The sequence below is a fragment of the Phyllosticta citriasiana genome, assembly GCF_038021145.1.
Source record: "Phyllosticta citriasiana strain CBS 120426 chromosome Unknown IWZ02scaffold_6, whole genome shotgun sequence".
Classification (NCBI taxonomy): domain Eukaryota; kingdom Fungi; phylum Ascomycota; class Dothideomycetes; order Botryosphaeriales; family Phyllostictaceae; genus Phyllosticta; species Phyllosticta citriasiana.
The window spans coordinates 1,419,220-1,437,177 of NW_027117283.1; the positions used below are offsets into that span (position 1 = coordinate 1,419,220).

Consider the following 17,958-nt stretch of genomic DNA (forward strand, 5'->3'; position numbering starts at 1 on the left):
CCTGGAGGTCACAGACGATTGTTTGCTCCGTCTATCCCATCGTGCTGTACAGTTGTTGTTTTGCGGACGTAGGTCGCAAAATCACTGAGACTCGGCGACACTGAGGCCCGCCCTTTTGAGTCCGTCTTTGAAATCGGCCTTCAAGCTGTCTTGCTGTTGTTGGTCGTGCTGTGCCGTCGACGAAGGACCCTCTACAGCGTCTTCCATTTGCGTGTCCTCATCTAGAGCGCCTCCATCTTCGTCCTTCTTGTTCTGCCCCTCGACGCATTGCATCATCATCTGCTCAACCATGGCAAGGCCGCGCTTGTCCGCCTTGTTGAGAGATGCACCGGGGTCAGCAGCCTTCTTGGGGCCCGCTGCCGTCTTGCCCTTGCCTCGGGCCGGGGCGTCTGAATCTTCGCCGTTGGCCGCCTCTTCACCAGCGACGCGCGCGTCGAGGGCGAGCTTGCTTTCGCCGAGAGCGTGAATTTGCTCCTCAATGGTGCCTTTGGTGACGAGACGGATGACTTCGACCTCACGGATCTGACCGACGCGATGTGCGCGGTTCTCGGCCTGGATGTCGTCTTGCGGGTTAAAGGAAGAGTCGAAGATGACCACCTTGTTGGCACAGGCAAGGTTGATGCCAGTCCCGCCGGAGCGCGTCGACAGCATGAATACCGGGATGGACGGGTCGTTGTTGAACCTGTTGATGAGGTCCTGGCGCTCAACAATGGGCGTCGAGCCGTCGAGGCGGAGCGCTTTCATGTCCAGAGTTGTTAGGACGTGCTCGAGAATATCCATGACCCGCGTAAATTGGGAAAAGACCAGAACGCGGTCGCCGTTGTCGCGAAACTTGACAAGAAGCTCTTTAAGCTTTTGCACTTTGCCGCTATCCATCCACTCGTCGTTCTTGAGGGCGTACTTGTTCAGGCACTTGAAGTACACACAAGCCTCGTGAACGCCCATGTCATCACGGTACTCCAGGTCCTCGTATACATCCTGGTAGACGCCAGTATTTCTTCGAAGATACTCCTTGGTCATCTTGGCAATCTTGTCATCATCGTAAATTCTGCGATGGAGGAGTGGATGGATTGCTGCTTGACGGAGCTTCATCATAACATTGGCGCTCTCAGTCTTAGGCTTGCCTGCTAGTTTGTCTGCCCAGACCTTTTGCTGCTTGGTGAGATACTCGTCGTAGATGCGCTTCTGACTGGGCAACAGGTCGCAGTACTCAACTCTGCAAGTCTTGGGCGGCATGGACTTAAGGACTTGTTGCTTCTTACGACGCAAGATGAAAGGCGTCATCATGGAACGAGCCTTTTCAATGCGCCGTGCGGACAACAAGGCAGCGTGGTCATCGTCAGTCGTCTTGGCCTTGTTTTTGAAAATGTACTGGAGGTGCTCTTCGTGATTGCTAAAGACGTCGGGCATGAGGAAGGCCAGCAGCGATACGAGCTCCTGAAGATTGTTTTGAAGGGGTGTGCCAGTCAAAAGCAGCCTGAATTCGGCAGGAATGCGCATGAGCTCCTTGTAGCGCTTAGACTGAGAGTTGCGCAGGTTGTGAGCCTCATCAAAGACGCAAACTTGGGGGCTCAGCAAGCGAAGAAATTTGTTGTCTTCCTTGTTGCGGCATGCAGTGTCATATGTCGTGACAACGATGGAAATGCTGTCTCGCTCGTCTTCGATTTTCGCCCGAAGGTCGGCACGGTCGGCTTGGGAACCGTAGTAAGGCTGGGTTCTGGCGCCCAACTCTGGCGAGAACTTGTTGATCTCAATGAGCCAGTTTTCCAATGTGGAACCCGGCACAATGATCAGATGCGGTCCAGTGTGGCCAATCTCGTAGAGGTGCGTCAGAAAAGAAATGACCTGGCACGTCTTGCCGAGACCCATCTCGTCGGCGAGAATGCACGACAACTTTTGTGACCAGATCAGCTTGAGCCAGTTCAAACCAACGATCTGATAGTCCTTGAGGACAAGGTCTTCGGCCATGATTGAGGGCTTTTGCAAAAACTTGGACTTGCGCTTGCCATTAACCTCGTCATCATCGTCGGCCGGGGCAGAAGAAGTCGGTGTGCCAATTCCAGAATCGTGCTTTGCGGCCTCTTCCAGGTTCGTGATGGCCAGCTCGCCATCCTTGGATGTGCCGAAAATGTCGATACCCCATCTCTTCATCTCGGCAGCAATTGGACGGCCCTTGGAGGTGCACTCGGCAACAAGCTCATCAATTGCCTCATATCCAACCCACATCTCTTCAACAACATCCATGACCTTTTCACCAGTCGTCTTTCGGACAGTGCGCTTCTTGCCAGCGGGAGGCGGACTGATGTCAACCTTGCGGACAGCATCGAGCGACTTGAACGGACGCTTCGCAAGAAGGCCCTCGGCGACATCAACTGGCTGGTTGGAGGTGTCGGCCAGGTCCCGAGGCTCGCAGGTGTTGATCCACTTAAGAATGCGATCGTCGCTGTCAAGACCGGCGTCCTCATCATCTCCTTTCTGCGATTCGGCGACATGCGACTCTGGGTCAGAATCAATTGTGACGACAGTGTTTTTGCGCGGCTGTGCTGGCTTTGGACTGTCTTGGACCTCTGGGCTACTCTCACGGGTAGGACGTGTACCTTTGACGAGGCGTCTTCGTTGAGTGGGCTTGACGGGCGACGAGTCGGCGTCATCGTCTACTGTTGCAGTGCGCTTCGCTGGTGCGCGTTGGGCTGTGGTGGAGGGACCGGCCTTGACGCCCCATTTGTCATTGAGCGACTTGGTTGATTTTGGGTCCTTCTTGAGTGTCGTAGAGGCCTTGAGCGGCACCTTCTTTGGGGACTCGTCATTATCAGATGATGTGAGATCGATAGTTTCACGCTGGACTTTTTGGCCCTGAGTACTGGCTTGTTTCTGCGGCTTTTGCCGCTCCTTCTCTTCCTCCTCCACAAGATATGCCATGGCATCATTGGGGTCGCCATGGCACTCCATGAGGGCGTTATACAAATCAAAGACTCTCTTGTTGGAAAAGGTGAGCGCCATTCGCTCCACCTTTTTCATGACCATAAAGTCCGGAATATCGCGCGCATCCATGTCAGGGAAACCAAACTTCTTGCGAGGAGTCGGACCAAATTGTGGGCGCTTAGGCGGCGCGCTCCTAGACGCTTTTCCGCCATCGTGGAGGAACTGATTCATCATGGATTGGAAGGCAGAAGGCGCAGCATTAGGTGGAGGAGGGATCTTTGCCTTGGGCTTCGGTGGTACCAGCGATGGTTTGATCTCGGCTTTGGAGGTAGCTCGATCGTCATCAGACGAATCGACAACGGGAGAATCGTAATCCGGCTGTGTCTGGGCACTGGATACGCGTGGAGGGGGTCGAAATGATGTGCCTGGCGGAGCAATGCCGGCGACTTGTTGCTTAGAGGTTGGGGAAGTAAAGGGTGATGTTGCTGCGCGGTTCGAGACAAGAGGGGAAGAAGCAGCAACTTGGACAACGGAATTTGGATCAGTCCGACGCGCAATGGGCGTGTCTAAAATCTGGGTCGGCTGGGTTGTGTTTGGAGCGCCGTTCGCGATGGACGAGAAATGTGGTGATTGAACTTGTTGTGGCTTGGAAGGGCTCGTCATCGGCAGGGTAGCAATCGTATCCTCGTCAAACAGATCGTCTCCACTATCGTGGGAACTGTTGTAACCGCCAGTTGGCGACATCTTTTGACGCTTACGGTCAGCGTTGTGGTCTTGGCCCGGAGAAGTTTTGCGCTTCGGTGGTGATTCTGCCACGCGATCGATGTCCATGGCGGGCGAACAGGAGCAGCGATCGAAGTCGACGTGGGGTAGGGATCGGCTTGGGCGAAACGGTGGAGAAGAAGGTGGAAGAGGTAGAACTGCGCGGTGGTTTGGACAAGAGGCGCGTAGGGTTTGTGTGGATATGCGCACAAGGCAAACGATGGCAGAATGTCGAGAGGAACAAAGGAGCCAACACGAGATGGAGAGAGTCAAGCGAGGGTGATTGGCGAGACGCGTTGACTGAGGAAGGTTGGGCGGGTGGTGGTGAATTAAAAGTGAAGGTGAAGCAGCAGAAGACGCGAAGAGAGAGAGGCTCCGCGAACTTCACTTGTCGAGTCTGTGCGGCGGCCCAGATTCCGGCAGTCCTTGTCACCGCCCTCGGCCTCCGCAAATCTTGGCGTCGCCTCGCCGCATCCCGTCTCGCGCACCCGCAGCCAGACAAGCGATCTCATAACATCAACACAGCCATGACATCGCGCCGCATCGCGACCAGCGACAAGACGCTGCTCGACCAAGACGATGGCGTCGGCGCTGCTCCCAAGAACTCCGACAGCAGCATTGCCCCGGCAGTCCCCGCGTGCGTCCGTCCATTCTAGCCATTTACTCGTCCCGTGACTGCGTGGCACCCATCTGTCTCACGAAGACGTGCGCCAACGCAACAACACAAGCGCCCAATGTGCTGACATGGCCGTTTCACGCGCAGGTCCGTCATCATCAAGCTCTTGGGATTTACTCTTGCCATGATTGCGCTGCCAATCGGCTCATATTTCTTGACTGTCAACACGATCTTCAGAGGTGTGTTGTCGCGTCTCATTTTCGGTTATTTTTGCAGACTTATTTCTCCAGGAAACTCCACGCTGGCCGGAGGTCTTGCCGCCGTCATGGCCAATGTCGTGCTCATTGCCTACGTTGTCGTCGCGTTCAAAGAAGATCAGTCGGAGAGGTTGGAAGCAGAGTCAAAGGAGAAAAAGTCGAGGTAGTTGCGCAAGCATATCAATTGGCCACAAAATTTCGACATTGCAGCGAACGTATGTACCTGAGGAAAAACGTAACAACTTCAGTTGGCCGAAGCGAAAACCACTACTTCAATCCACAACCACTCAACCTAGCCAAAGACGGGACGATGAACCACATGTCCCAGAAGAAAAGACCCTCCATCGAAATTTCGCAATAAAAGGCGGGGAATCTGTTAGAACCAAATACACCTGCTCCGAAATGCAAACCCCCATTCCAAATCATTACACAGCCGAGAACTGGATTTCATTACTCCTCGATGTCAAACGCGAGGCAACCGCGAACCAGGGCTTTGGATCTACTCTTTGCTGAATCGGCGCTTGAACCAGCTCTTCCTCTTTTCCGGTGGCGGGGGCTGGGGAACAGGCACTGCTTGGCGAGAGACAGGGCCATTGGTGTTGACGTGAGGGCTGATGGGTTGCTCAGGCGGCCCGTCGCCCATACGCACCATGTGCCCGTAGCCGTTTGGTGGCGCGTGGGCCATGGTCGGAGGATAGTAGACCCCGTTTCCTCCAACGGGCGGCGCACCGTAGCCAGCCTGGTTGCCGTAATCGTAGTCATCCACAGCGGGAGCCCCTCCGAATCCGTTGAAACCATACTGGTCTCCCAGATCTTTTACAGGTGGAACCGGAGCCCTCTCGATTGAGCTGTTCTCGCTACTCGGGTCGGTAGAATTTGGCCAATGTTCACCACTGCTATTGGACAAGCCCGTGTTGACAGTGTCGCGTGAGTGTTGATGAGCATGGCCGGGGTAGAGGGTTTGACCGGGCATGGGCTGTCGTGGATAGTCGGGCGCAACCATGCGCTGACCATAGCGGTTGCGGGACGGGCCTTGAATTGGGGCGGGTGACCAGGGGTCGTTGTTGCGAGCAGCAGGAGCACTGCCATAGAAACCGGCGCGAGAGCCATTATTGTAGCGGTGCGGATCGTGGCCTGGAAACGAGAACCAAAATTAGCGGTCGATCAACGATTTGGGTGGATCGGCGCCAAGACGGGAGGGGGCAGCCCGAACGGCCAGTGCAGGGCAGCGATCTCCCGAGCATTTTGAACAAAGGGATGTGAATAACAGAATGCAAAGCAAATGAGACAAAGATGAAGAACGTACTCGCTCCGTGGTAGCTGCTGCGACGGCTCGTGTAACCGCTAAATTCGGGGTTGGATTCTGTTGATCATCAGCGGCGGTCGCATTGGAACGGCTGCCTAAGTGTCATCGCAACACGTACGTTTATATTCTCCATCGATCTGCTGCTCAAACTTGCGAATCGTGTCGAGCGGACGCTCCCAGCGAGAACGAGTAGGATTTGACAGATCAGGGTCGGCTGCTTTCTGTCAGAAAAGGCGATGGAACAGCCTAGGGGCAGAAGACTGACCAATTGGATTGCCATGCTCGTCCCTGTGCTGGATGGCGCGGAGCGAGCCCATGGTTGCGGCTTCGAGCTGCTGAGCGACTGCAGACGACTTGTATCAGCGTTGGGTCGTGCGGGCGGGCGCAAAAGCCGGGGGTGGAGACTCACTGGGCTGGGCCTCCTCCATGGCGGCGTTGGGGTTGGCCTTGGTGTTGCCGCTCAAGTGACGTTTGTGCTTTTCGGCGGGCGTCTCGCGCAGGTCCTTGATTTTGGGGCGCTTGAGCGTGTCGGACTTGGAATCATGGCTCTTATCACTCTTTTCGCTTTTGAAGCTAAAGCCGCTCTTGGACCGCGGTCGCTGATGTTGGTGGCGGGCATCCATTGTGCGTCGTCACAGGGCTGTGTGTCCCGGCGAAGGCCCGAAAGATGGGGAAAACTGGATCGAGCGACGGTGTGGGTTCTGAATTAATCAAAAGGGTCGCAGCAAAAGGGTAATACGGGCAGCTATCATGCACCAAGCGAGCGGCGGGCGCAGTGTGAGCCCTGGACGGTGCAGATGCGGCGTGTCAGATGGGGGCCGGAGCACAGAGGGACGAAGATGGTTGATGTCAACGAAGGAACAACAGGACAGACGGGAGGAAGAGAGAGAGGGAATGGTGACAGGCAGAAGCGAAATAAGTTTGGAGGTTGGTTTTTCACTCAAGGAAGGGCGCGGGAGGAGGAGGAGCTAAGGTAGTTAATGATTGGAGGGCATGGGCATGGCAATGGCAATGGCGTGGAGGGCGAGGCGGGCGGGCACTGAGAACGGTCGGGGTGTGCGGTGGTCATGAATCTGGCGACAGTACAGCGTACAGCACACAGCACAGCACAGCCTCCACAGGCCGCTCGACAGACAGACGGGACAGACAGACAGACAGACCGACAGACCGTGTTACCTGCCGGCCACGTCTCGTCTCGTAAACCAGCCAGCTAGCTCATTGCCGTGGTGCTGGCCTCTGTCTGGTGATGCCCGGATTCCACCTCCACCTCTTCCTCCTGTTCCCCAGCCCATTTTCACGCACCTACGTGTGTCTGTCGTGTGCATTCCTCGACCACAGGCTGACGCCATCACATATCTCTCACTTCCTTAGGTTCGTTCCATCAACCACCCTGATGACGACGACCATCCCCGCATCCATGGGCACCGGCACTCGTTGCCCTCGCCCGCCCGCAAGCGTCGGCCCAGCATCGCAACCGTCTGCCATTATTACCTCATGGCGCGTGCCACACGACTCGTACTCTTGCCCAGTCTCTTGGTCGCTCAGCTGTGCCTGGATCTGCCAACCCACCATGCTTCCGCGCGCTCCCGTACCATGCAGGTCATGTCTCTTCTACCCGACACTGCAAGGGTGTCTACTAGCTGCAGTCAGTTTGAGCAACAAGCGCGTGCTTCATGGCAGTTTTATCAGGATGCTCCCTCCAGCACCTTCTCCTCCTAATTTCCTGCTCTATGAATTTCCCTTCGCCGACAACGTACGCTCTTTGTGATCCGGTCCGTTTGCTTCGATGCCATCGTTGGGACGTCTGCAACGGCTGTCGGCGGCCTTGCCAAACAATTCCAGAATGCTCTATACACCTTGAGCAAAAAAAAAAAAAAAAAAAAAAAAAAAAAAAAAAAAAAAAAAAAGGCTCTGCGCATCTCTGAAAACGCCGACCGCTTGACCGCCCGTGCTGCTGCTCCAACCAACTCCCAGCCAGCCAGGATCCGACCGGACATCCGTGTCCCCCGAACATGCTCTAGCTCGACACACCAGGCACCTTGACGCTTCCCGGCGCTGCGCTTGACGGCAACCAAGACCGACAAGATGCGTCTCTGCCTTCAGCTCTTCGTTGCACCTGCAAGACGACCATTTTCCTTTTTTTTCCCCCACATTTTTCTGCTGTCCAACATGTGTAGCTGGTGCACCGTTGCATCCAGGAAAATGGCGACGCCCTTGTCATCCTCCAACCCAGGCTTTCGAGTTTACTGTATGCTTGCTCAACTCAGTCGACCGGCGCGCTTCCCGCGGCGGGCCCTGCCGCTACTCACGCTACCGCTAGTTTTGAAGCCATTTCGTCAAGCTGTGCGCCCCCTGGCAACACCCAAGGCTTGGTGCAAAAAGCAACAGCAGCCTCTGTCCACATGCTAGGCAACGTGGGCGCCGCTTAGCCTGCAAAGTCCTTTTTTTTTTTTTTTTTTTTTTTCCCTCACTGCACTCGACTTGTCCCTATTGTCTGATTTGTCAAGTGCCTTGCATTATCATTCAATCAGCCTCGCAGAGACCCTTCGACCTCTCAGGTAAGCTTTTCCATTCGAAAATCCCATCGCAGGTTTTGCCTCCCTTTCCCTCCCTAAGTTAGCCTCTACCTCAACACCCGGTACCGTACTTCGCCACGACCCCTGTCCTCGCGTCGGCGCCGCCGCATCCAACGGCTCTGTCCGTCCTGCGCCACCATCTCCCCACCGCATTGCACCACCGCCCGCCACGACGACCGCCATCTCCTCTCTGCAGTCATCACCAGTCCATGCCCGCGCACGCCACACCACGCCCAGGGTCCGAGCGACGAGTGTGAGGACGGGAGACTCGTGCCGGACCCGCGAAAACGCCCGCCGAGAGGACGCGTCGTCATCACTATCGGCATCACCAGCCGCCTAGACCAAGCGCTTGGACCTGATCCACACGATTCCGCTGCCCTTGCCGTACGTACGTCTGTCTGTCCGTCTGTCCGTCTGTCCGTCTGTCCGTCTGTCCTTTTCTGGCGTTTATCTTGTGCTCCGGGATCGCTCGATGGTCCTGTCTGCTGCGCCGCTGGTCTGGCTGCTGATGGACTTCGGCAGCTCGGCAGCTCGATGTTCCATGGACGCAACCTCCAATCAGGGTCGACTCGACGGTGAACTAAGCTCTTTTCTTGAATGCCATTGACTTTTTCCAAATTTCCGGCACCGCCGTAAGGCGATTGGTTGCTGATTCCCTTACCTTTCTTCCCATCGCCATTCACCAAGTTGTCCAGGTCACTGTTTCTCGCGCCGGCACGCGCAAGACGAAGATCCATTCATCAGAGAGAAAAGTAGACTCCAGTTACGAACGCGTCACTACACTGGCGCAGCGGCCGCGCGGTATTTCTCTTCTGGCCCAGCCTCGATCTACGTCTTGCGCGGCTAGTAGTGGAGCGACGAGTGTGGAGACGAATCGACGGACTAGTCAACGGACGAATCGACGGACGGACGGACATTTGTGGAGATGGGATCGGCGGGCGGGCGGGCGTGGTGGCTGAGGTGTTTGTGTAGGCGGGTGTAGAGGTATAGACCTTCAGCAACAGTCAAGTGGTTCGCGCCGCGATAAGCGACGTGGATCGCAGAAACCGACCGCGTTCGCTCTAGAACATCAGACGAGGGAGAGACGGGGAGTATTCTCGAATCCTCTGGGTAGGTATGTACAGTGCTCCCGAGTCGGTGTTTGAATTGGCAGCGAGGAAGCGTTAGAGGTGAATGAGTGGCACCCACCCCCCGCACACGGAGGCCGGAAAGCTCTATCACAGCGAGAGGATCAAGTCAGAAGAAGAAGATTCACAAGTCACATAATTACTTCAACAACACACACCCCTCCCACCATTACTTCCTCACTCCCAACAATCAAACAATGCCGTACCAATCAGCCAACCCCTCTTCCAATCAATCAATCTGCATCAACACTCATCTACCCATCCATCACGTCATCCCTTGGGACCAATCCATCGATCCAAAAACAACACAACACCAACGCCCAAACCCAGCCACCTAACACTTCCACAATGGCAGCGACGGCACGCTACAATCGGTAGGCAGGCAGGCAGGTAGGTAGGTAGGTAGGTAGGCACGTAAAGACACAGACGAACCCTCGTCGAGACCCTGAGACAGAACGCTTCCTTCCGTCGGGCGGATCGGGCAGACGGCGGCAAGGAACATGAGGAAGGGAGGAGAAGGAGCCGAAGGATGGATGGTTGAATGCAGATGCGGCGGCTCTCCCGTGGTGGCATCGCGTCGCGCCGCGTCGCGTCGCGTCGTGGCAGCGCATGCACAAGGATAGAGTGCTTACTTTACCTTCTTTGGCTACCTTACATGCCTACATGCCGGATGCTATGCCTTACGCGCGGTATTCAGGGACTGACTGACTGACTGAGTGCACTATGTATTGGATGGGTGCGGTGGGCAACCAGATAAGTAGTCGGTGACCTAATGCAGGGGCAATGGGTGGTAGCGGCAGCAGGTAGCTAGCTCGGGTAGTTTGGTTAGGTTAATAGGAACCGAGACACGATGACAAAGTCACAGCACATGAGAAAGAATTGGCAAAGATGATTGATGAAGGCATTTTTATATGTACACGAGAACCCAGAACTGAAATTTATAAACTGGTCTAGGTAGTAAAAAAGTAACTTGGTATTCCCATCGCCACGCCACGCACACTTGACTGCGGGCGCTTGGTTTTTACAACTCCTCCCATTCCATCTGCTGTGCGGCCATGGTGCCGTCGTTGGGGTTGCCGTTGGGACGGGGCCGCGCGGCGTTGCCATTTTGAGGACCGTTGTGGTGCTTGGTTGCGGCTGCGGCTGCAGCTGCGGCTTCTTCGTCGGAGCGGACCTGGACGCCGTTTAGGAGGCGCAGCGTCGGAAACCAGCGAGTGACCTCCTCGTGCCAGTTTGGCACTGCTTGCTCGATCGGATTTGGCAAGAGGATGAGGTGGTCGAGTCTGCGGAGTTTTCTTTTGAGCGGATCCAGGTCGGCGAGTTGTGAGATGTTGTTGCTGGAGAGGTCGAGGTTCAGGAGGTCGGGGAGGGTGGCTGCCAATGAGCTGATGACTTTGAGGTCTGAGAGCTGGTTGTTTTGCAGGACGATGCTCTGAATCGCTTCCCTCTTTTCCGTGGCCGTTTTGAATTGCTTGTCGAGCGTCTTCATCAAGGCTGGGAGGCACTTGCTGGTAGTGGACGCCGTGTTGAAGATGCCCAGTTCGACGAGGTCGGGATCTTGGCCAATGGCGCTGAGGTCGAGCAGCTTGTTTTCGGTAGAGTACCGGCGCGCGAGCACCTTGAGGAATACAGCCATGAGCTCACTGCTGTTGGTTCCGGGTTGATCTTGCTCGGGGCTGTCTTTGTCTTCCGCAGGCGTGATCTTGATTGGCTTGCCCGCGAATATCCAGCCGTCCAGACGCCGGAGATAGGGCGCTTCCAGGTTTGTGACCGTGACGAGGAGCGAATCCGGGCCTTCGGTGACGTATCGCTTAATCTTGACGGGTTCAGGCGAAGCGGCGCCCCTGCTCTTTGCGTTCTTTTGCATATTGAAGGACACCTTCTTCTCGAGAAAGGCGACGAGAGAACCGACCCCGCCGTCTTCGTTGACTGACGCCTTGCTTGCCTTGAAGCCAGTAACTCTGTATTGGACTCTTATTGTCGGGGCCGGGGGTTGTGCGGGTCGCGAGGGCTTTGCTATTGATGATGCGCCATTGTTTGTGTTTTTGAGAAGCTCGCGCTGCAGGGCATTGGTGTTGACGCTTGGTCGGCCGCTGGGTCGTGTAGGACCGCCTCGCGAGCTGGCCTTGCCAACCCTGTTGGTGTTCTGGGGGCGAGCGTCCATGGAAATGTCGCCATCACGATCGGTGCGTGTAGCGCCATGTCGTCGCTTGGAGCCGCGGCCCGAGTTGTGGTTGTTGGAGCGCTTCATGGCGAAGCCGATTTGAAGGATGGACGGAGTTTATTCGGTTGACGAGGCTCGCCGGTTTCTGTTGAGAGAGCGGTGGATTTGGCTATAAGGCGTCGGCCTCTGGTGGCGGCGTCGAACGAGTGGAAGGTTTCTTCGTGGTGTTGGACGAGGTTTGTTCGGGCGAGAAGGCTCGAGTTGATGTTCTGAGGGTGATGGGCGGCGGAGTTTTGGTGGTTGGGCTGAGCGAGTGGTGTGCTCTGAAGCGGGTTGTTGGAGTGAGAAGAAGAAAGCAAGTTGTGGAGGGTTTGTAGAAAACGTGCGGGCAAGTCGAGTTGAAATAGTAGAGGGCGGGCCAAAGTGCGGGACCCTAGTTTCGACTGTTGGGCTCTGCGCACGCGTGCCAGTACCGCAACTTTGAAGCTGTCAGGGTACGGGGGGTTAAGGGATAGTGTAGACCAAGGGAACGGGACCAAAGACCCAAGGGAGGTTCAGCGGCACAAAGGTGGTGTCGGTGGTGGTGATGCCTTGTTTGAGTCTCGGAACAAGGCACCAGTCAGCCACACTAAACACCTGTGGCGGCTGCGGCGCATGCATGTGGCTTGGCCCCGCCTGCCTTGCATGTAGGTACCCACCCTGCAACAGTCTCGCGACACCAAAATCCCCGCGTCACGATAGCCATCTGTCCTCCCGTTCTCTCTTCTACCACGCTCGTCTCGCTGTTCCTGAATCACTCATGATAGATGCTCTAGGCTAGCCGCCGAAACTCTCCACCAGCCATGGAACATGGAACTCTGAACCAGTCCTGGAACCCCGAACCAGTCACGGCGCCCCGAGTTGACAGTGGTAGCCCTCGCCAGCATTGAAGCCAACGGTCCATGGTTACCTGAGAATCGACTCATCTTCCTAGTTCCAGTCACCGTGCCAGGGTCTGCCAATTCTTTTGACATCCACCACAGACATCGCTCGCCCCTTCGCTCCTTGCGAATGGGACTTGGCAGCCAATGCGTCACGAAAATCAATTGCGCCGCTCTCTCCTCGGCTTTTCAACCTCTCGGAGTAACTACATGTATGTACCCTTTTCACGGAAGCACGGCAATCCCCACGATTCATTCCTCCTGACACAGATCCGAAGACTCACGTCGAGAAAATTTGTTTGTTCTTCGACCGGCTCTACAGGACATAGATTCTGAGTGCTTCTCCTGCCGGAGGCTTGTGTTTGCCCTGTGCAACTCGTCGATTATGCACAGCATAAATCGCAACCTGTAAGATGGCAAACATCATTCCCACTGCGACCATGATGATCTGAGTCCTCAAGCCATTGTGGTAGCTAGGAGTGGTTAAAAACAGGCCGAGTACAACCAAGATAGGTGACTTACAAAGGGGTATCGTTTCCTCGATAATATTGCGTCCCAACCATCAACCCACTGACGGAGAGCATGACCCACATTCTGGTTGACTAGAGTCAGCACTCTCAGGCTCAGGATGAAGCTGCCAGGCGAATTCGAAAATACTCACGCAATGCTGATGCTTCTTTCACCAGGCTCTCGGCAGTTGAGTTGCACCCAAGAGTTATGGACTGGGTGGTACCCTACCGCAAAACTGTTGACTGCTGTCCACAGGCCCCAACGAGACCACTTCCCGACATGTGGATGCGCCTGACGAGCGGCAATCAGGACGATCAAATAACAGACGTGCGCACCAATCACCGAGAAGCCCCGTTTGTTGAACTTGTCGCTTACATAGGCGAATATGAAGACGACAACGAGAGCGAGAGATGCTCCTACTGCAGCGAGGGCGTTGGCAGCGATGCGGTCAAACCCAAGGTGCCTGCAACCAATCATCAGCATCAATTGGAGCCTCCGCATAGCGTGGGGTCTTTGATCCACTCACATAATGATTGTTGGAGTATAAGTCGTCAGTGGACTCCAGGTAGAGAACACGGCGAAGCTACTCAGCATGTGTGGCCAGCGTTTCCAGTGCAGAATGGTCTTCCACACGAGCTTTGGTGGAATGCGCATGCCTTGAGCCCCCCCGCGTCTCTCCTCATCATCCAACTCGAGTCGCTTTTGCAGTATCTCTCTCTCAGAGCCCTTGAAGCGGATGAGTCCAGGGCTTAGGAGCGGGTCGGGTGTGTCAGGAGAGCCAGGCAGGAGAAAAAGCATCGACAATCCGACAAAGATTGTGAAAACACCTTCAACTGTCCAAGTCAGTTAGAGACATATCCACAGCTGTGGTCTCGTCTCTTTCTTGCGGGAAGCAAAGAAAAAAAGGATGACGTACTCAGAAAAAGCCACTGCCAACCCTTCAATCCGCGCTCCCCCTTGAGTTTTAAGATGCCCGACGCCAGGATTGGACTCAGGGCATTACCACTAAACATTCCGAAGAAGCTGCTTTTCAGTCAGAAACTGGACGTCTCGAATCGATCCAGAAGCATACAGAACGGCGATACGCCTAGCGAGTTCTCGCCTAGTGTACCACGTCGACAGCGTGTAACATGCGCCTGGGATATATCCAGCCTCGGCGAGACCAAGCATCATGCGTGAGGCCAAGAAGCCTTTCCTGTTGACGAGAAAGACTTGCATCGTCGCTATAAAACCGAAAATCATCACTTGTCCAGATATGTACCTGCGCGGGCCAATCTTTTTTTGAACGCCATGTCAGTACACACTCTCTCTTATGTATTGGTCTGGTCACCTTTTGCAACAGCATGTTGGACGGAATCTCGAGAAGCACAATTCCGAGGAACATGAGCTGGTTACCGAGGTTGATGGTGTCTTGGTTGACTTTGATGTCCTTTGCAAAACCGCCGGTAAGAGCGCTGGCCAGATTCATGCGATCGAGTTGAAAGACGAGTAGTCCCAGGTACAAGAGCGGCAGCACGGAGCAGTCGATTCTGCAAACGAACGGCCAGTCAGTAAGACAGTGCAGCGAAACAAATCGATGCAATCCCATTGACCGACTTTCGACGTGCTCGATTTTCCTCCCGTTCTGTCCAGTCTGGCTCGGAGACCGGCGTCCCCTGTTCTGAAAAGTCGATAAATTGCAGGTCTTCCGGCTTCCCCATCTTGCGGTCTGCGGCTGGATGAAAGGGTGGTCAAGGGAAGTTTTGAATGCCAAAAGATGGATCCAGGTGCGAGGCAGGGCTGCATTAACTACCACTGCCCTGCAGGTACATGTCTTCCTAAAACGTCTCTCCCAAAAACTCAAGTTCGTCACGCCCCTCATGTGCCGCGCTCTTGGAGCATCACGCCATAGCTCCCAGTTGTCCATACATCTGGAAAGCTTTGTCTGGCCAGGAATCCTTCAAATGATGCAGCAGCCAGTGGAAAAACATCTGAATACAAAACCGCAGGCAGAAATGGCGCACAATTCCGCATCTTGCGAGGACAACAATTCAGCCTACGAGAGGCTCAGAAGACGGACATCTGGTTGCGACTTGATTCTGCACAGCGGCCTCAGACTTCGCCATACATAGATGTTCCCAAGTTGTCCACCTGCCATGCCAGTTTTGCAGGGATAGTCTGGTTAGCCCCGCGGTTTGACGACTGTCACAGTGAGCACGCCATCTTTCACCATCGTGCCAAGATTTTCTAAGTTTGTCGGGATTTGGACTTACCGACGATGATCACCATCGAAAAACCTCAAAATCGGCCGCAGTATTTACATATTTGCGACGCGTCGTTGCAAGCAACATTATTCTTTAGTTCCGCGAGCGCCTGAAATCGATACGATTTGTCTCCGCACTGTCTCTATGCTCTGCCATGCAAGCGCAGAATAGTAGGCCGAGCTTCAAAGACCGAAAGGAAGCTTGTGTGGAGCCGTCAACCTTGGTCAGATCACTTCGAATTTATGACCCCGCCCACCTGCTTGATAAGACGGAGCTTCCTCACTCCCGTAACGCCTCACCAAATCCCGTTTTCGCGAAAATCTGCTAGCTCAATATCTTGCCAATGGCGCCCACCAAGCGCGTAGCTGTCATTGGTGCAGGCCCAGCCGGCGCAATTGCAATTGACGCTCTTGCCAAGGAAAAGGCATTTGACATCATCAGGGTCTTCGAGCGTCGTGAAGCTCCTGGAGGATGCTGGTAGGCTACTCTCAAGTTCTAGTTTTGTTTTCCTTTTTACAACAATGCAGACTCGCAACATGCGAAGCCCAACGCAGCTTTCCCATATTCAATATTCAGTCGACGACAAGCTCACCTGACTACGACACAGGCTCGGCGAGTCAAAACCACCACCCATTCTTCAACCCTCTGAACTTCCCCTCCTGGCCTCCCGGACGGCAGATCCCCCTCTTCCAACAATTCCCTCTCGCCTCCCGGCCCAGACTTCAAAGTCCTCAGTTCCCCGCTACTCTGAGTCAACAGTTTATCCCTATCTTGAAACCAATGTCGACGCTGTTCCCATGGAATTCACTCAGGAGCCTTTTCCTACCCAGCTCTCCGAGTGGGCCAAGACTGTTTACGGTGAAGACGCGCCCTGGCGGCATTGGACTATCGTGCTAGATTACGTTCGATCGCTGGTAGAGCGGAATGGTTACCAGGATCTCATTAGCTACAATACCACCCTCGAGAAAGCCGAAAAGGTGGCCCGCGAAGGCGGTGACGGCGAGGAGTGGAAGCTGACGCTGCGCAAAGACGGTGAAAAGACGGACTATTGGTGGGAGGAGCGTTTTGATGCCATGGTGGTTGCTTCGGGGCACTACAGCGTGCCTTATATTCCCTTTGTCCCAGGGCTCTCCGAGTTTGCAAAGGCGTGGCCGGGAAGCGTCATCCATAGCAAGCACTTCCGCGGTAGGGACGCATACAAAGGCAGGAAAGTCGTCGTGGTAGGCGCGTCTGTCTCTGCTGCAGACATAGCTTACGACTTGACCACTACCGCGCAAACACCGATCCATGCCGTTGTAGTCGGCCACAGTTTCAATGGCTACTTTGGTGGCGAAGCCTTCAACCATCCCCTCATCGCCAGAGTACCCTCCATCACCCGCATCGAGCCCCAGACCCGCACGGTATTCTTCGAAGATGGCTCCTCCACATCTGGCGTAGACAACATCGTCTTCGGCACCGGATACACCTGGACGCTCCCCTTCTTCCAGCAGCCCTCCACCTCTCCAAATGGTCCCAAGAAACCCGTCCCGACGCCCAGGAACAACCGAATACCAAACCTCTATCTCCACACCATCTACACGCCCGACCCCTCAATCGTCTTCGTCGGCGCCGTCAACGCCGGCCTCACCTTCAAGATTTTCGAATACCAAGCCGTGCTCGCGGCGCGCCTGCTCGCCGGCCGCGTCAAGAAGCTGTCCTCGGTCCAGGAACAGCTGCAGTGGGAAAAAGACCGCATCGCCCAGCGCGGCGACGGTCCCAAGTTCAGCCTTGTGTTCCCCGACTTCAAAGAGTACATGGAGACGATTCGGGAGTTGGCGGGTCCGCCGACGGCGGATGGCAAGGGGAGATCGTTGCCGCCGTTTGATCAGGTTTGGTTTGACAAGTTCATGGCTGGTCATGAGAGGAGGAAGGATATGTGGAGGAGGTTCAATGCCAAGGCGAGGGAGGCTTTGGAGGCAAAGGCGGCGGAGAAACCTGTTATTAGTGCGAGGCTGTAGCCTTCATAACCTGATGATCGAAAGGAGGAGAATGTGGTAATCGTGTTTCAATCATGTTCTTTCTGTGTCGTTAAGTATCCAGTCTGTGGCGAGGACAGTATTTTCATAGTCAGTAGGGGTTTCAGAGCCCTGACTTCTACATGCGTTTAAACCAACGAGTGTACGCAAGCTTGGTATTTACTCATGCCACATTTTGCGCTCCGGAGATGTGACCAATTCCCAAGATACCGCGGAATTCCGAGAGACTTTGACCCCTCTTATTCTCAGGTAGTCTGTCGCTGTCTGAGGGTCGAAGAGGGACTCACAGAAAGAAGAGGGTGGGAATCCAGCTGCGAAGACAGAACATATCGCGCTGAGGCTACGCAAAGATCAGCAAGGGGTGCTTACCTTGAAACCTGCTCCTTTCGGTTAGCGATGCGTGCAGAAACTAACGTTGCTTAGAAAGTTGCGGGTGCACCTGATGGTTCTTGGGACCGTAAGGTAATTCAATATGCCACTCCGGAAATAGTTGATAGTGCGCTACCTTAATTGTTCGAATAAGCATGCCGCTGGTCTGCA

At 54.9% G+C, this 17,958-nt stretch overlaps 8 protein-coding genes across 8 annotated transcripts; 3 read left to right on the forward strand and 5 right to left on the reverse strand.

Moving 5' to 3' along the window:
• Nucleotides 1-81: 81 nt before the first annotated feature.
• Nucleotides 82-3,666, reverse strand: IWZ02DRAFT_377362 (SNF2 family helicase/ATPase; the record flags this gene model as incomplete). Its single annotated transcript, XM_066764945.1, has 2 exons — nucleotides 82-2,853; nucleotides 2,908-3,666. 2 exons carry the CDS (start codon nucleotides 3,664-3,666, stop codon nucleotides 82-84), a joined length of 3,531 nt encoding a protein of 1,176 aa, XP_066623201.1.
• A 545-nt stretch (nucleotides 3,667-4,211) lies between these two features.
• Nucleotides 4,212-4,724, forward strand: IWZ02DRAFT_432966 (VMA21-like domain-containing protein; the record flags this gene model as incomplete). The annotated part of the gene is made up of 3 exons (XM_066766253.1): nucleotides 4,212-4,321; nucleotides 4,448-4,539; nucleotides 4,591-4,724. The coding sequence occupies 3 exons, from the start codon at nucleotides 4,212-4,214 to the stop codon at nucleotides 4,722-4,724; spliced, it is 336 nt and encodes a 111-aa protein (XP_066623202.1).
• Nucleotides 4,725-5,056: 332 nt separating this feature from the next.
• Nucleotides 5,057-6,486, reverse strand: IWZ02DRAFT_432967 (uncharacterized protein; the record flags this gene model as incomplete). The annotated part of the gene is made up of 5 exons (XM_066766254.1): nucleotides 5,057-5,691; nucleotides 5,864-5,920; nucleotides 5,982-6,077; nucleotides 6,129-6,206; nucleotides 6,273-6,486. The coding sequence occupies 5 exons, from the start codon at nucleotides 6,484-6,486 to the stop codon at nucleotides 5,057-5,059; spliced, it is 1,080 nt and encodes a 359-aa protein (XP_066623203.1).
• Nucleotides 6,487-7,046: 560 nt separating this feature from the next.
• Nucleotides 7,047-7,761, forward strand: IWZ02DRAFT_260023 (uncharacterized protein). The gene has a single exon (XM_066763327.1). The coding sequence runs from the start codon at nucleotides 7,110-7,112 to the stop codon at nucleotides 7,629-7,631; it is 522 nt and encodes a 173-aa protein (XP_066623204.1). The 5' UTR covers nucleotides 7,047-7,109; the 3' UTR covers nucleotides 7,632-7,761.
• A 616-nt stretch (nucleotides 7,762-8,377) lies between these two features.
• On the reverse strand, nucleotides 8,378-9,506 carry IWZ02DRAFT_260193 (uncharacterized protein). The gene has a single exon (XM_066763328.1). The coding sequence runs from the start codon at nucleotides 9,174-9,176 to the stop codon at nucleotides 8,487-8,489; it is 690 nt and encodes a 229-aa protein (XP_066623205.1). The 5' UTR covers nucleotides 9,177-9,506; the 3' UTR covers nucleotides 8,378-8,486.
• Nucleotides 9,507-10,445: 939 nt separating this feature from the next.
• On the reverse strand, nucleotides 10,446-12,314 carry IWZ02DRAFT_451094 (uncharacterized protein). Its single transcript, XM_066767509.1, has one exon. The coding sequence runs from the start codon at nucleotides 11,815-11,817 to the stop codon at nucleotides 10,588-10,590; it is 1,230 nt and encodes a 409-aa protein (XP_066623206.1). The 5' UTR covers nucleotides 11,818-12,314; the 3' UTR covers nucleotides 10,446-10,587.
• A 525-nt stretch (nucleotides 12,315-12,839) lies between these two features.
• Nucleotides 12,840-14,860, reverse strand: IWZ02DRAFT_419387 (inner membrane transporter yfaV; the record flags this gene model as incomplete). Its single annotated transcript, XM_066765819.1, has 8 exons — nucleotides 12,840-13,123; nucleotides 13,173-13,244; nucleotides 13,312-13,623; nucleotides 13,687-13,993; nucleotides 14,077-14,183; nucleotides 14,233-14,435; nucleotides 14,491-14,689; nucleotides 14,757-14,860. The coding sequence occupies 8 exons, from the start codon at nucleotides 14,858-14,860 to the stop codon at nucleotides 12,967-12,969; spliced, it is 1,461 nt and encodes a 486-aa protein (XP_066623207.1). The 3' UTR covers nucleotides 12,840-12,966.
• A 486-nt stretch (nucleotides 14,861-15,346) lies between these two features.
• On the forward strand, nucleotides 15,347-17,590 carry IWZ02DRAFT_260202 (uncharacterized protein). The gene is made up of 2 exons (XM_066763329.1): nucleotides 15,347-15,880; nucleotides 16,011-17,590. Exons 1-2 carry the CDS (start codon nucleotides 15,747-15,749, stop codon nucleotides 17,398-17,400), a joined length of 1,524 nt encoding a protein of 507 aa, XP_066623208.1. The 5' UTR covers nucleotides 15,347-15,746; the 3' UTR covers nucleotides 17,401-17,590.
• The last annotated feature ends 368 nt before the right edge of the window (nucleotides 17,591-17,958 follow it).

What these genes read in the sequence shown, in the direction of transcription:
- IWZ02DRAFT_260202 (XM_066763329.1), top strand. Translation starts at nt 15,747, where the DNA reads ATGGCGCCCACCAAGCGCGTAGCTGTCATTGGTGCAGGCCCAGCCGGC. An exon ending in GAAGCTCCTGGAGGATGCTG is followed by an intron (nt 15,881 to 16,010) that starts GTAGGCTACTCT and finishes ACTACGACACAG; the next exon opens with GCTCGGCGAGTCAAAACCAC.
- IWZ02DRAFT_451094 (XM_066767509.1), bottom strand. Translation starts at nt 11,817, where the DNA reads ATGAAGCGCTCCAACAACCACAACTCGGGCCGCGGCTCCAAGCGACGA.
- IWZ02DRAFT_260193 (XM_066763328.1), bottom strand. Translation starts at nt 9,176, where the DNA reads ATGGATCTTCGTCTTGCGCGTGCCGGCGCGAGAAACAGTGACCTGGAC.
- IWZ02DRAFT_260023 (XM_066763327.1), top strand. Translation starts at nt 7,110, where the DNA reads ATGCCCGGATTCCACCTCCACCTCTTCCTCCTGTTCCCCAGCCCATTT.